This window comes from Podarcis cretensis (genome assembly GCF_951804945.1).
Source record: "Podarcis cretensis genome assembly, chromosome: 14".
Lineage (NCBI taxonomy): Eukaryota > Metazoa > Chordata > Lepidosauria > Squamata > Lacertidae > Podarcis > Podarcis cretensis.
This window is the reverse complement of record NC_137183.1, coordinates 5,738,742-5,756,164: the sequence shown is the minus strand read 5'-3', so window position 1 is coordinate 5,756,164 and position 17,423 is coordinate 5,738,742. Positions and strand designations below refer to the sequence as shown.

The 17,423-nt window shown below is 44.8% G+C and overlaps 1 protein-coding gene across 1 annotated transcript in view; it reads right to left on the bottom strand.

The window, feature by feature from the left end:
• The window catches only part of MYO1E (myosin IE), a 110,124-nt gene that overhangs the window by 67,090 nt on the left and 25,611 nt on the right, over nt 1–17,423 (bottom strand). The window contains 3 exon segments of the mRNA XM_079953186.1: nt 1,881–1,975; nt 2,849–2,938; nt 6,431–6,574. Coding sequence (XP_079809312.1) covers nt 1,881–1,975; nt 2,849–2,938; nt 6,431–6,574 — 329 coding nt within the window.

Here is a 17,423-nt window from a genome sequence, read left to right as displayed (position 1 = left end):
CACATGAACTGACCTTTGGATCTAGGAAGACCTTTGAGCTCTTGATTTGAAAAACAGCCCCCCAAGACAATGCTGAGAAGGCAAAGGGCCTCGTGCCTGCTACTTCCTAGAAAAGCTAGAACGTCCCAGTTTCAGTCCTTGACATCTCCAGGTGGGGCTGAGAGAATGTCCCTACCTGAAACACTGGAGAGCTGCTGCTAATCATCATCACAGACAATACTGATCTAGATATAAGGCAGCTTTCTGTGTTCCTAATGCTGCACTGGGCAGCTGCTGTTGGTGCCCCACAAGTTCTGTACTTTTCCACATGGCCACCCCAAGACTTTGACTGGACAGCCCCTCCAGCAAAGTGGAGAGAGGTCTAGATTTGTGTAACTGTGTCTAACAGGGTTTCAGTGCCACTTGTGTATTAGTTTTAAGCCTGCCTTTCTCATCTTTGCAGAAGTGGACTTTAAATGAGGTTTAGTCCACAGACCCATTCTGAACCAATAAATCAGACAATGGGATCTGCTTCCCAAATGGTTCACAGTCCTCCTCCATCCGGGTCCTGAGTGCCCAGTAGCATCTTATAAATAGCTGCAGTTGCCCCCTTCAATCCCTGTGGATGAGCTGCTTGCCTTTTAATTGTTGCAGTCTACCCTGGGACGTTATGATGAAGGGACTGGTATTATTAATAATAATAAATTTAGATATTATCAAATTAGTATGCAATGTAATATCATCTGCTGTAGGGACCATGTTTCTAACCACCAATCCCATGGCTCAAGGTACAATTTTATTTCAAGCACGGTCATTCTGGGACCTAAGTGGTGACTGTCATAAAGTTGATATGGAGGAGAACACTTTGGCCACAGCGCTGCCGCGTGTGTGTTGCACAGCACAAAACAAGAAGCTGCATTTCTAACCACGTCACTGTTTCTTTTCTTTACCCCTAGCCGCACTCAAGGAGAATTCCTGTAAGCAGTAAAGAGTACATTTATTTTAAAGCTTCAGATTCCAGAAATAGACTCAAAAAGCCACAATGATGATACGTTGGGAAATAAAAGACGGCTGGTTGCTCCCAGGCCAAGGATGTGTGGGGCATAATCGAGCATGGCAGGGAAAAGGACCCTGAAGATGACCGCATTTCATTTATTGCCACAGCAACATATCCACCCCATACAGAGATCAGCACAAAAAGATTTCTGAACTGCAGAGTCGGCCACTAGTGGCTCAAGGGCAGGAAGGTACTTGGGAGTTTATGACATATAAGCCAGTACTTCTTGCATCACATTAGCCTTCCAAAAAACAAATGAAAACGACTTGTTCCCAATAATCCAAAGGGTCTTTGACAGAGATCAGCCAGCTAATAGAAAAGGGGCCCTGACAAAGATTTGTAGATTAGCACTGTCACCCAGAATTGAGGCTGGATGTAAAGGAACTGGGTATGTGGAAAGGCCATATGAGAATGAATGGTGGACACTTGAGCAAGACACATTTAACAGGATGGACACAACAACCAGGGAGGCTCAAGGGAAGGGAGAGGTGGGCCCTGGACTGTGGAACAGACCTGGAGGCTCGGGACACAAAAAGCCAGATGCTTTCTGGGTGGTAAACTCATGGTCTTTATTCATCAGCCACAGTGCTCACTCACTGTCACACACAAAGCGACTCACACTCGCCCTCTCACACATGACTAAGTTAACTGTGACCGCCTTATATCCATTTAATTCAGTGGGCCTACACTGAGTCAGATACAACACTTTGAAGCAAGTCTGCTCAAGCATGGCATTAACAGTTATTTGCAATAGAAGCAAGATGGGCTTCTAAACTGTGTCCAGTGCCCCTTATCCAAACCAAGGCATAAATGCAAATCATGAGGTTAAAGAGCAAGTCCTTACCTGATGATGACACATTGGTTCTCTCTGTCAATTATCATGTTTCGGTACATATTGTCCGCTAGAGCATAGATATGTGGTGGATTTTCATACTGAGCCTACGGGGAGGGAAATACATGTGAAGCACCAGGCAATAAATGAAACTGTTACTAAGAAAGGTCGTATCAACAACAAAAAGATAACTTCTCAGTCATTTAAACAGGGCAGCATTAACCTCCCCCCCCCAAGGGCATCCAGAAACTGACAGACAGCTTCCAACTTCTAGAAACAGATAATTTGGTGCAATGAGATACTGAGGTGGATTGAGCGGACGAGACCAATAGTGGGCCCAATGGTCAAGAAGGTGGCTTCTGCACATGCTGTAGAGGGGGGAGTGAGGGGCAGATGGGGCTTGATGGAAGGTAGTCCATCTAAGAGAAGGAAAACTCTGATCCAAAACCTCTGCCGCCTTGTGGGATATCTTCAGGAGAAGAAAAGGCTAAGGAGTAAACCCTACACAAATCCAGAACAGAGCCCTAAGATGGTTAGATGATGTCTTCTATGCCTCCTTCCGTCAACTCCTGCAGCCAAACATATTGCTCTGCTTTCCTTTGGACTACTTCAATGAGGCTAAGAGGAAGGTCTGGTCATCTGGTCAGCCCAGGCTTGTGCCCCAGGAGGTCACTTCAGTGCTGCTAATGCAGCGGTCTGGCTTCACCCCCGGATGTGCACAGAAGCCAATAATAATTTCACACTTGTACTCTGTTCATTTACTCCTGTTTTTTAAATCTTTCTTTGGGACTTTATCCTCAAAAGCTCCTTTTTTGTATTCATATTATTTTGTTAACATCCATTTTCTTTTCATGTGAATGGTCTGTTTTTGTTGTTTAGAAAAACAAATTAAAAAGAAAAAAGAGAAGAGACAACTGGCATCAGCAAACCTTCAAACATTTTTGAGAATGAAATAAGCTAAGAGAGAAATCATCACTTACAGCTCCTTGATACATTTCAATTTCTTTCTCTCCAAAATATGGCATCTGCTTGAACGGGTTCACAGAGATCAGCACTGATCCAATATATGTCTGTGTTTGGAACAGTCAAGGTTCACAATGCTTTTAAAAAAAATCAATTTATGATGCAAACTCCCTCTTCACCCAATTAGTCCACCCTCTGCTTTTCTATATTGCAGCCCATGTGTGAATGTGCGCACATTTCAGCTTGCAGGCTCAAAACATAGATAGTACAGTAGAGTGGTTACCGAGCAAAATAAATCTTAAGTTGTTTAATTATACAGGAACATTAGAGAAGTACATGTGGAAGCTGCCCTAAACCAGATCAAACCCTTTATCCATCCAGTCCCCACCACCCTCTGCCCTGACCAGCTGCATCTCTCGGGGGGGGGGGGGTCCTCAGGGCTGTGGAGATTCTGTTCCATCACCTGCTGCTTCCCAACCCTTTCAGTTGGTGATGCTATTTGGGTTTCATCCTGGGGCCTTCTGTGTACAATGCTTCCCCTTCCTCCAGTTCTTTTAAATGAAATTATAGTCAATTAGTGAAATAATAAAATATGCACGAATTTGCATAGGAGCAGAACAGTTCAGGCACAAAATACACACTTCCTTTGTTTTTAAGATGATGCCCATGTGATATGTCACAACAGCTGCCATTTTGGAAGAGGCATCTCCTCCTGTACAAGCCAGAAGATGAAGTGTCTCTTTTGGGATGACACTTGCCATCTGCAGTTTCTCCAACTCTCAAAGTCGACTTCCTTAGTTGATCAATATGCTTTTCTACTGACGCATGTAAGCAATTCAGCATTGCAGCCCTATACATTAGTATCAGGATATGCATATTGTGTTTGGATGACTGGTGCTGCATGAGTGATAGCAACGTTTAACGCTTTGCTATTCAACACACAGACACACACCCAACACAGGCACAATCAGCACTCAGTGTTGCACACAGCAGCCCATTGTCTTGGGATAATAACGGCGAGATGATGTCATGCTGCAAATAATAAAAAAAGCAACTAAGGCAAACAAGAATAACTTCCATATTGTGCGAAATTGCTACATTTGGAGGATATCCATGGAACCGTGGCACCACTCAGGACATCTCTATGGCAAATCCAGAAGTGTTTGTGTGAACATAAAATATATTGAAGCAACTTGTTGATTCAGTGTTAATAATTTATGGAATGATTCAATAAGCTTCTCCAATATGAGGAACACTGTAAAAAAAAAAATCCCTATGATTGATGGCGGTGACAGCTGAGCCATTCAGGAGCCAATGCCCAGATGAAAACTAAAAGGCCTCCCTTTTCAGAATTTGGGAAGTGGAAAAAAGAAAGCAGTGAGTGTTGCTCTTAGCTATCAGGAGAATAGCACCAGATCTTGCAAAGCTTTTTAGGCCTGAGTGAGATTATGGGATGCCAAGCCTTGAGGAGAAGACGCCTGTTACAGACTAGGAAAGCAGCAGAAAAAGGGTCATCACTGTGCAAGTTAGAAGCCCAGTAAGCTTACGAGGGGAGGCCAGACTGGTGCTGGAATTCTGCAACAATCTGCACTGACAGGACAGTCATGGTGGCAGAACCCATTCAGACTAAGAGACTGAAGGATCTCTCCTCAGAACTGAAGCTTGCCACCTGTGGGAAAAGCAGCTTGAGACAACACACAAACTCCAGCCTGGTTGCTCAAGTCTGTTTGACTCCAGAACAAGATTATAGTCCTTAAGAACACCTTCTCACAAGGGAGAACTGTAAGTGACATGCAGAACTGTGTAACAAAGCACATGTGTTGTATTTTGATATTTATTTAACAATTATTTTGATATCTGAGCTTTACTAGCACAGTCCAGCGTGGAAAGCAGCATATGAACTACCGCATTGGCCCGAATATAAGGCACATCTGAATATAAGCTGCAAATTTAAAATTGATTGGGGGGGGGAGAGAAAAATTACCCAAATATAAGTCGCTCCATTCCTCGCTGCTCCTGGCTGCATGGAGGGGGGGGGAGGCGCACTGCAGCCTTTCCCCTTCTTCGCTCTCTCCCTTCCCAGCCTTAGAGGAGAGGATGGGGGGCTACGCACGAGGCAGGCGCCACTTTGCCACGCTCCTGGCTGCATACTGTAAGGTTGCAAATATAAGCCACACTTCAACTTTTCAAGGTCGGAATTTGGGGGAAAGTGAGGCTTATATTCAGGCCAATATGGTAACCCTCTGCAAGGGGCCTAGCAATAGAGACATAGCATCTTCAAGGGAAGGAGTGCAATGGCTGGGCTGAGATGTCAACTCTTTTCCCACCAGCCAGTATTCTATGGCAATTGATGAAAACATAGTGCTTTATCACCTTCAAAGTGAGAAGGGGGGGGGTCACACATTTGTGAGGTTCAGCACGCACCTGAGTGGTGGTGAAGGGTTAGGTGGTGAAGGGTTGTGAAGTTAATCACTTCCCCCTGCTTTCCCACTCCATAGCAGCCCCCTCCCAGCTGCTTTGCTCTAACCCAAATCACATGTGTAACTTATATAGCTCTGCCCTCAAACGCACAAGGGGAATGCAAAGACTCAACTATTGGGGAGGGGGGAGGGGGGAGGGAGGGAGAGAGAGGGGGAGAGGGGGAGAGAGAGAGAAGGATAGTCTCTCCTCTTCCGAAACTCTACGTTCTGCTGAGTAGCTCAAAACTGGATTTTATGTCGGCAGAGATTATGCCTGAGAGTGTGAAAGCGGGGAGCAGAATAGCAAGCCATTGTGTCTCACGTCAATGGAATCCTTTCATAAGTCCCTGATATTTCAAGCACGAAAGCAGGTTTGGCAGCAGGCATGGGCCGGGGTGGGATGATGATGCTCTTATGAGAATTCACTTTCTCCTCCACAACATCCCCGCTGCTTCCATCTTCGTTTCAAGGCCCTTCAGAGCCCGCAGACCCGTCATCCTCAAACACACGGCTAACATTTACAAGCCAACGAGGGCTAGTTTGTGCCCCACACCTGGCACAGCAGTAGGCACAGAACTACGTTTTTCTCCCCAACTCCAGCAAGACATGACAGAACAAAATCTAACAGGTGCAGCTTCCCTTGGCAGACTGGCAACGATGGGAGAAAAGACTAGCCCTTGTCATTTGACATTTTTATTCTACTGTACTTGGCATGGGGAAAACTGTTGCTAAAAACAGTCCCCATTCTGCTGTGTAGGGTAACTACCAATAAGCCCCAGGTGTGCTAGCTTTCCATCTGCAGAGAAGAAGATTCAATTTAAGGGGATTGAACTTGGGACCACACACCCCACTGGACATCCTCCCTGAGGGTTTTTGTCTGGTTGGAATGTGTCCCTGAACTGTGACAGGGCCTCTTAATTGTCTGGGTGGAGGTGCCCAAGGGGGAGTGCCCATTGAAACCTAACTTTTGCCTGGCTAGAATATAGCCTCCTGTACACAAAAGGGTAAGAATCACATCCATTGCTCTACTTCCATCTCTGGTCACATCCAAGCATGCACAAATGACCGCAGAATTATGCCTATGAGAAAATGCCACCTTCGAGCTGATAAATGTCCCCCAGGCCCTGCAGTAAAGGATACAAATATGTAATCATCCATGTATCTCTTCTTGAGGTTCTCCACAATGGAATCTTCTGAGATCTTGGAGAGAAGGACCATGTCATCCACCCCGCTGTGCTTGACATTGTGGCTCTGCCAGTGATACCGATAATGCCCCTTGCTCCCCTGCAGGAAGAAAATTATTATTTGATTTTATCATTATTTATTAAATTTGTATAAAGCCCTTTCTCTGTAGATCTTAGGGCAGTTCCCAGCATAAAACAGGAGGTGCTGGTTTAGTCAAGAAGAGTTTTGGGAACTTTATTTTTTACAACCATGCGGTACATAAATTTTATGAAATGAATAATAAAAAAGAGCCTGCTACACGAGACAAATGATACGCCTAGCCCAGCGTTCTGCTTCCAGTCCGGAGTGTACATTAGGAAATGTGTACCAAAGGTGTGAGCTCTGCTCCTGACATGCTTGCCACTATTCAATCACAAGTTCTGGAAATGCAAAGACGGCTTTTCTACTCAACAATGGTATCACAGGATTTGTCAAACAGCTCTCCCCTAATAAGTGCAGCAATGTAGGTTGGCTGGAAGAGATTTCTAAAGATTTGTCCTTGCATATTCTTGCATGTGTTAACTCATCATGGTGATATTCAACCTTTGATCCCCAGGGACCCTTTTTTGAGGGGGGGGGGAGGGTGCTTTCCCACTTGCCTTTGATCATTGTACCCAGTCCTGAAGATCAGGTTTTAATAAATATGGCTCTGAATAATGTGCACAACAGTAAAACGTGCAGACTATGTTTTCTGGATTTAATGTTTGATTTATTATGTATATGTCTCCCATAAAGGTTTTGCCATAAACACATAAAAAAGTTCTTCCAGCATTTGTGACCAAAAGGTAAGAGGGTAAAAGTTACACATGCAGAGTCTTTGCACTAAGTAGAAGGAGGAGGAGGAGGAGGAGGAGGAGGAGGAGGAGGAAGGCTCACACAAGCCCATCAAACAGTCACTGAAATCCAAATACCACACAAGTCTGAGGAATGAAGCTTACCCAGAAGGGGCTGTGGGAGGAGGGCATGTGAGCTGCATTGTGGCTTCCAGGATTTTCTGGCTGATGTTTATGCTCTCCAAGCCCTGCTCACATATCGGCAGGGCTTGAGGCAGCAGCATTTTGCCACTGGTCCCAAGGTTGTAATAAATCAAGGAATTAAAACATGCAGTAAAATGATAGAAACCACTAAAAGCATCAGCCAGCAGAAAGGTTTCAACTTGCCTCCTGCATGATAAATGGGCTGCTGTCTTCTTTACATACAGGGAAGGACATTTCTCAAATGGGACATGCCCTCCTTCAACTCCCTCTCCCCAGTCACTACTGCCCTAAACCCCCCACCGCAGCCAAGGGCATCTGGTGCAGGTTTGCATGGGAGGTTGTTTAAGGAAAAAAAAAAAAAGCCTGGATAGGGAGCCTGCAGCCCTCCATATGTTTTCAGACCCTAACTTGCATCAGTCCCAGCCAGCATGGCCCATGGTTAAGGATGCGGGGGGGGGGGGGCTTAGAGTGCAGCAACACATGGAGGGCCCCCACAGCTTCGCCACCTTTGCTTCAGGAGATGTCCCTAGCTGTGTGCATAGCAGCTGTCTTGCATGCAAAAGGCCACAGGTTCAGTCCCCAGCGGAACCTCTAAGTAGGGCTGGGAATGTCCTCCACCTGAACCCTTCAGAGCTGCTGCAAGTCAGCATTGACAGCACTGAGCTAGGTAGACAAATGAGCTGTATGATGTTTATATGTTAAAACAAGTACAGTGGTACCTCAGGTTACATACGCTTCAGGTTACAGACTCTGCTAGCCCAGAAATATTACCTTGGGTTAAGAACTTTGCTTCAGGATGAGAACAGAAATCGTGCGGTGGTGGGGTGGTGGCAGCGGGAGGCCCCATTAGCTAAAGGGGTGCTTCAGGTTAAGAGCAGTTTCAGGTTAAGAACAGACCTCCAGAACAAATTAAGTTCTTAACCTGAGGTACCACTGTAGCTTGAATTGAACCACTGTGCAAAATATGAGCAAGCCAGGGCTGAACTGATACTACCCTTGCTGGTACCATTCCCGGGAAAATCAGAGGCTCACTATGTCAGGTTCCTATTGGAAGACCGGACAAACCCTAGAACATTAGCAGTGGCAAAGTTTTTATTGGTGGTTGCAAGAACCAATGATCCCTATATTCTGAACAAAATGCTTCTTTTAACCTGGAGGTAGGCTGTATGAATTGTGTATTGCTTTGTAACGATTTGTTGGGTCTCTGGACTGTAATAAAGATTGTTTGTTTTTGAATTGAACCCAGAAACGCATGAGAAGCCAATGGTGATCTCCTTAGAACAGTGTTATTACCTGTAGAGAAACACAGGCGCAACTGCTGTTTTCGGGAAGCACAAAACTCAGAGCTAGTCTATAAAGCACACCATTACCAGGCCCTTTGATCCTTAAAGAAAGAACCAACACACTCCCTGCTCCCCACAATACAAACCAGGAACCAAAACACTGCCTGGAATAGAAACAGGAAAGTTATCAGAGTAGGCAAATGCTGATCAGAACCACCACCAATTAACCTGAAGAAGAATTAACTCCATGGAAGATTGTTTCCCAATAAACATTGAGAGACAGAAGTCAAATGAAAAGAGATGGCTTGAAAAGGATGTGTCCCAGACAAATTCAAGCCTGGGAAATCTGTCTTTTGCATGGGCAAGACTAAACAAGAGATTCTTTATTTTTTTAAAAGAAAACGGGAAAAGTTTACAGCCGTAAGTCCCTAAAAAACCTCATGACAGCCTTTGTCAACTTGAGGCCCTTCAGATGGAGTCCAGAACGTCTGGAGAGCACTGGGTTGGTAAAGGCATCTTCACGCTGTTATTTACTGTACAAACACATAAACAGGATGCCTAGTGTTAGAAATCACTTTTGGGTAGTACAAGAACTTAGCAAAGGAGCTTGCACTATCCTATCAGTAATAGTCTTTCCCATGTGTGCATTTGAATTCCAAACTCAACCTGCAGCCTAAGCAAGAGATGGAGAGAGCTAGAAACTTCATGGTCTACTGGGAGTTTCCTCAGAATAGAGTGGGTGAAAAGGAGGGGTGAAAAACTATGATGGAAAAGGCATGTCTAAATATAAAAACCTAATTCAAGCCAATGGCCCATCTAGCCCAGCATCTTGTTCTCACAGTGGGTGAAAAGGAGGGGTGAAAAACTATGATGGAAAAGGCATGTCTAAATATAAAAACCTAATTCAAGCCAATGGCCCATCTAGCCCAGCATCTTGTTCTCACAGTGGCCAATCACATGCTGTGGAAAACTGCCAAGGTCAACTGATGGCACCCTCCACCATTGGCGAATATGTCCCATCTGGTACCACAAAAGGACAGACTAATTTGGGCATTTCATCTCCTTCCAACTTCACTATTTCCATTTATTTTTTTACTCTCTGCACCCAACCAGGAATAATCCTTCACACATCTGATAAAGTGGACTCAAGTCCACAAAGGGTAAGCCATTAAGGTGCCACAAAACAGTTGCAAAGTTTTACTGAATTTCAAAATATTAACAAATACAAAACAGAAAAAAATACGTTTCTCAGGCATACAAAAACTAAAATAAATAAAGGTCATTAGGAACTAAGAGCTTATATATAAGGATAACATTCATCTATCACAGTAAACAATGGCTTATCTAGCCTCTCTTTGGTCTTGCACACCCCTTCCCTATCTGCTTCTGCTTTGGCATATCCAGGTGGAGCTTGGAAACTTTTGCTTCCATTTTTTATTACCCATAGTTTGTTGTGTCATTTGAGTCCCAAAAATGGTGGTCTATCCTAACTACATCTTTTTTAAAAGTAACTGTCAAACCACAGCTATGAAGTTGACTTGTTTCAAGCAAACCATAGTTAAGACAGACCATAGTTTAGTGTTTGAATTAGTGCTAAACTGTGGCTAATCAAAAACAGACATGAAAGCTTTGAATCTCCTCTTTGTGGCACACATAATGGCAATACTAGGTATGTTCCCTTCATTATAAAGCATGATTTCTCATGATGTCCAAACTCAGCTAGTATTTCAATAGCTTTTGACTCTTTCAGTGGGAGGGCTGTGACATAACATGGTGTTAAGAGCAGAATTAAGACATAAGATTAGCACAGGAGTAGCCAATGAGACACTTCCCATCAGCCCCAGCCAACATGGCCAATGATCAAGGATTATGGGAGTTGTAGTCCAGCAATCACTGAAGGGCACCACATTAGCTAACTTGGAGCGGGAGAACTGAAGAGAGGAGAAGTTCAAAACTTGGAAGCTAAACTGATAACAATATACAGCTTTTAACCACTGCTTAAGATGTGGCCATGGACAGAGGGGGCAATACCAAGATAAGGGCTTACCAAATGCCTGGAGGACAGGATCTAAAGCAACAAACTAAAAAGTCAGGCACCACCTGTATGCACTCCTCAAGGATGCAGCAGGATTTCCATCCTTGAAGGACTTCAAGAAACACCTATTAGAAGTGCTAATGTTAGGATGATGTCAACACAGACATTTAGAACTGCCTTCCCCAACCTATTGCCCTCCAGATTTTTTAGGCAACAACTCCCACCATGCCTGACCACATGCTGGCTGGGGCGATGGGAATTTGAGTCCAGCAACATCTAGAGGTTGCCATGTTGGAGAAGGCTGATATAAAGTATTATGTCCCCACAATACTGTATATTTGGGAGTGGGAAGGAAAATCAGAAGGGCAGGGAGTTGCTTATAGCTGACAACTGCATTCATAGCTAAGCTGAAATCCAACATGAAATCCAGCCTCTCATCTATAGTTCAGCCTACGTCAGTTTTCACAGTCATGGAGAGCTGGTAGCAAAGAGGGCAGCAGGCACCAGCTGTATTTGTACATTTCCCCTGAGTTCTTTTGCTCCTTTACAGTTTAAAAATTTCCCTCTCTCATGCTATGACTCAAAACCAGAAGGATATAATTACTGCCGCAATGAGATACAAACAGTTCAGCTAGGTCTTTGCCTCACAGGAAGCCATCTGTGACCCACAAATATTATTTTGGTCAGAGGGTAAAGTGGGTCAGATCATAAGCCTCCAAGCAACTAGAACAAGAGAGAGAGAGAGAGAGAGAGAGAGAGAGAGAGAGAGAGAGATACTGAGCTGACAATCGCAGTGCACACCCTTGATTCCTGCTTCCTCCACCCAACCCATTTGACATGCTTCTCTGAACTTTGGCTCCAGAGAATATTTGATCCCCTCTGTTTCTTTTGCAGTATTGTTTCTTCTCAAGCCTATATTTCCATAAACGGAAGCCAATTTGCATCCACCAAAGTTCCTTCTGGCTTTCAGTTGCTGGTAGAAACGTGTTTAAAACTAGAAGATAATGCTGGAATAAAGACACATTCTTCCTGGATCTGCAGCTGTCTGAGGAAAGTACAGCTTAAACTGTGGCAGCAGAGCAGAGAGCCCAGAGCTGACTTCAGCAGTGCGTAAGACATGCGAGAATCAGGCCTCAATTCCTAGTTACGGGACCCAGATATTTTAGCAGCAAATGTTTGCACTGGCTACATGTCTCGGTGTTGAACCCCCTAGTATCTTCCACGTGTTTTGGACTACTTCTCTGTGGTTGTTGTAGTCAAAACATCTGGAGGGCACCAGAGTGGATGAGGCTGGCCTATGTGATACTGAGTCCGATTTTAGTGTTCACATACAATTCAACTGGACCCAGTTATTCAAAGAAGACCTTTCCTTGTATTGGACATGATAGAGGTGTATAAAATTGTGCATGGTGTGGAAAAGTGGGTAGAGTAAAAGCTTCGCTCCTCTCACAATATTAGAACTCAGGGGCATTGTAAGGCTCAGGCAGAATTATTCACACTATGCTTAGTTAAGCTATGCATGGCTTGAAAAGAGGACTGGATAAATTCATGGAGGATAAGTCTTATCAGTGGGTACTAGACAGAATGGCTATGCTCTGCCTCCATGGTCAGAGGCATCTGGTTGGCCACTGTGAGAACAGGATGTTGGACGAGATGTGCCTTTGGCCTGATCCATCAGCCTTTTCTTACGTTCTTATGTGATTTGGGATAGAACCTTCTCAGTGATTGCACATTGCATGTAAAATACCATCTCCCCATCCCAAGGAGTGTCTTCTGTTCTGCAAAACTCAAAAGCTTGTTCATGATGGTGACATTTTAGTTGGTTGTAATAAAGGTGTGGTGACACAATGTGGCTTTAGATTGTTTTTTATTATGGGCCAACATGGCTACCTCCATATTTTTTTTCCTATTTGCATGAAGCTTCATTTGAGATAGATAACGCTCTGTGAATTGCTGCAGAAGAGGAATATCCAATAAAAATAAGTTGTGTAGATGGGAAGCTGATTGGCAGATGAATAAGAAGAGCCAACATGAAATCTCTTCTACAGCAAGAACAAATTTGGTTGTTTGAACAAAATCTTCTCATACTACCACCAAAAACAAACCAAAAGCAGCTATCCTGTACTGGTGTAACCAAACAAACCCCTGTGCTACAAAGAGAACATCAGCAATGTCTAGGCAACACAATAGTCATCAGGTTACCTAGACATTGCTGACATCCTGTACTGGTGGCCTCAGGTGGCTGGTGCCCATTTTCCTCCCCAACATTTTATGTTACAAAAGGGAGTTTGGATCCAAGCCATAGCAGTCTTTTTAAGTCAGGAAAACAAATATTTTGTCTAAACACAACTTTAGAACAAAAAGAAAGTGATCTGAAGATGTTGTGGTATTCAGTAGTTGATCTTATCCTCTTTGAAGTTGATGGAGTGACTTCCTTTTGTTGGGCAGAAGTTCCATTCAGGTCTCCTTGTCTGAGCTGGTCTCCTGAGGACAAAAAGAAGCCCTTCAGGATGAATAGCATCCTCATTCTCATCAGGCACAAGGAGCTTGCTCACCTTCAAAGAAAATGAAGTCACTGTGTTTCTGGGGCTCATCTCCTCACAGTCACCAGCAGCTCTTTCAATAGAATTTGACATCAGAGAGGGAGGCCTCATCTGCACTATGTTTAAAGCAGTATCATACCACTTTAAGCAGTCATGGCTTCCCACAAAGAATCCTGGGCACTGCAGTTTGTTAAAGGTACTGAGCATTGTTAGGAGGAGACCCCTATTCCCCTCACAGAGTTACGATTTCCAGAGTCCCCTGGAAAGAGGGACTTATCAATAAACCACTCTGGGAATTGCTGCTCTCTGAGAGGGAATAGGGGTCTCCTAACAACTCTCAGCAGGGATGCGGGTGGTGCTGTGGGTTAAACCACAGAGCCTAGGGCTTGCCTATCAGAAGGTCGGTGGTTCGAATCCCCGCAGCGGGGTGAGCTCCAGCTCCTGCCAACCTAGCAGCTTGAAAGCATGTCAAAGTGCAAGTAGATAAACAGGTACCGCTCCGGCGGGAAGGTAAATGGCGTTTCTGTGCGCTGCTCTGGTTCGCCAGAAGCAGCTTAGTCATGCTGGCCACATGACCCGGAAGTTGTACGCCGGCTCCCTCGGCCAGTAAAGCGAGATGAGTGTCGCAACCCCAGAGTCGTCCACAACTGAACCTAACAGTCAGGGGTGCCTTTACCTTTAACAACTCTCAGCACTCTAAACAAACTACACATCCCAGGATTCTTTGGGGGAAGCTATGGCTGTTTAAAGTGGTATGGTCCTGCATTAAATATATAGTGCATTTGATGCAACAGATGATGGCACAACAGCCACAAAGGCCTACAGAGACCCCGTAACAGGACAGAGCAAATTCCTAGATAAACAGGATAAGATAAGAAGGGCTCCCTCAAGAAACTGAATGGAACTGAGGACACAAACAAGATGGAGGCAGGGGTGGATCTACTATGAAACTAATGAAGCTTAAGCTTCAGGGCTCCTAATCCTGGAGGGGCCCCAGAGGCAACTTTAGTTCACATTGCTTAAAATTTTGGGGTCTAGACCCAATTTGAGTCACATCACTCAAACTGATAAATTTTGTTGTTTTATACCATATTTTTCGCTCTATAAGACTCACTTTCCCCCTCCTAAAAAGTAAGGGGAAATGTGTGTGTGTCTTACGGAGTGAATGCAGGCAGGAGGCTCTGCTCAGCGCTCCCTTTAAAGAGTCGCATGGAGCGCTCCATGCAGCTCTTTAAAGGGAGCGCAGGAGAGGCTGCATGCAGCTATCCCATAAGCCAGGACAGCCAGCGGGATCCCACTGCGCTGCAATCCCACTGGCTGTCCTGGCTTCTGGCTTGGGTATAGTTCAAGAATCCCAAAGTTTGAGAGTCAGTAGCACAGATGTTGTAATGGTGGAGTGTTGAGGTAAGTTGGCTGTTCTGCCATGGCTAATTTAATCGTGTGCCCCCTCCTTTTAACAGAGGTCAAGACACTAGGGCAGGGGTCAGCAATCTTTTTCAGCCATGGGCCAGTCCACCATCCCTCAGACCATGTGGGGGGCCGGACTATATTTTGAAGGGGGAAAAATGAAGAAATTCCTATGCCCACAAATAACCCAGAGTTGCATTTTAAATAAAAGGACAAATTCTACTCATGTAAAGACACACTGATTCCCAGACCATCCGCGGGCCGGATTGAGAAGACGATTGGGCCGCATCTGGCCCACGGGCCTTAGGTTGCCTACCCCTGCACTAGGGGAATAACAATGAGTTCAAAAATGTACTTTAGTGGATACCAAAAACGCAAACTCACAGAAAATTTGTGCTGATCTTTCATGGAACAACCCCATTGAAGAAGAGAATAGTGGTTATCCAGACCTCATTGCTGGTTGTGAAGGGCCTCCATAACAGTTCAAGCTTCAGGGCCCCCCAAATGTAGGTCCACCGCTGGATGGAAGTCAAGTCTCAGAGTGATGTTTGCCTGCAGAAAGCTATAGCCAGGACAGGATATCTACACAGAGGCTGACTAAACCAGAGACATCCATTTACAGGTCACCATTCTAGACAGGTGAGGTTTTCAAAAGCAATTGCCAAAAGTTGCATTTCCACACTCATTAGGTGCATTCGTCATATACGCAGCTGCTAACCAGCCATCCTATTCCAAGGCAAAGGAAAAACCACACATAGGATTAGAACAAGGATAAACAGCACAGGGTCCCAGAAATGTCTGCTGGGTGGGATATCAAGCTAATCCCTTGTGAGATTTTGTATTCCAAAGAAATTCCCTAAAGAGGCCAAAATAAACAGACACTCTTCATATTGTGTCAGCTGGAAAAATAATCAGCACTTAAGATCACTCTTACAAAAGTGATTCATTGCGGGGAGGGGAGAGTTAATTTGCAGTAGGAAACATTCCATAAATATTTTGCCTATGCTTTGGAATATAGGCAACTGTTTCCCGAAAGCTATTCTCTACCAGATGTGGAGGGGTGGTGCACTGCCCATTGCTGAGTGACTCCTCACAGCAAGAGCCTTTTCGAAATATTTCCTCAAGCAACACATAATTACCTGGGCGCTGTATGTGTTGAGAGGCGGTAGTGGCAGTGATTGCTGGATAGCCCTGGGACTTGACTGTCCTACCTTGCAATATAGTTATGCAAGGAAGAGCATAAGCAGGCTCTTCTAGCCCACCCCCATCTTTCCGTTACATGAACAGAGCACAAGGCACACTGGGAAGGTCTCCTGCGCAAGCCTCACTGAAATGAACACAAGATCTGCAGGAGCACAGCCATGTTCCAACCGAGTTGCCATAACTTGCCTCCACACAACTATCACGTCAAGTAGGTTGGGATGAAAATGTTTGCCCACAATCACCAGGGATCTCCAGAGAAAGGCAGGGTTTGGACATGGATCCAATGCATTTTAAAATCATATGCACACAGTCCAGGAAATTGGTCCCATGTGGTGGGAGGCAACAACCTGGGATAGCTCAGTTGGGAGAGCAAAGTGCTCTTAATTTCAGGGTCATCGGTTCAAGCCCTGCGTTGGGCAAAAAGATTCCTGCATTGCAGGGAGTTGGAGTAGATGACAGTTCGATGACAAGGCTCTTCCTCCATGGGGAAGGGCTGCAGTTCCATAGCAGAACACCTGCTTTGTATGCAGAAGGTTCCAGGTACACAGTCTTCAGCATCTCTAGGGAGAGCTGTATGAAAATCTTGCTGCCAGTCAATGTAGACAATACCAAGCTATGGGTTGACTTGTGCCTTTGTTTCTACATCATAAAAGAAACTCGTTAAGAATTTCAGCTTTTAGGGAGTATACTCCACTCCACCTGCTCTTCTTGAAAAAAGGAAAAGAAAAAAGGCAGACCCACAAAAGCAGTGCTTAAAAAAAACAACCCTCTTGTTTTCACTGCTTCTGCCAACTTGAAGACTTTTATTTCTGAACACAAGAGAAGAGAAAGAGTTCAGCACATAAACTGCGAAAACAAACTCAAGCATAATGTCAGGGCCTCAGACAGGCTCAGCAACACACACACACACACACACACACACACACACACATGCTAGAACCTCAAGTTCCTTCCCTGTCTGAATGACAGCAGCAGCTTTTCCTTTGGGGGTCTTGCCCTTGGCCTGGAGCAAGACCAAGAAGCACTCCGGGCGGTAACTTAGGAAGAAAGGGTGGCAATGTAGTAATTATGGCTCTGTCCACTGAGTCATTGCTGAGCCAGTGGCTCCACTTGAGAGTTCAGGTAGCATAAAGTGCTGGCAGTGTCACTTTTTCAGAGGTGACACAAAAGGGAAGAGCCCAGATGTGGTTAAATGCAGAGTTGTGTGCAAAATTCTGCAGGATCCCTTAAACCCATAGTGCTGACTGAAAAACCAGCTATGCAATTATCTTCTTCCAAGCTAACGTGCCCAACCAAACATTGCCTTCTCTTTCTCTCTCTTTTCCCTTTCAGCACCAAGTCTGGATTAATTATTTGTTTTTAGAGCATGTGGCTTCATTCAACGCCCTCCTCTATGTCGCATAGCACTACACTGAATGGCAGGAAGGAGCTGCACAAACAAGAAGGCACCATGATAACCCC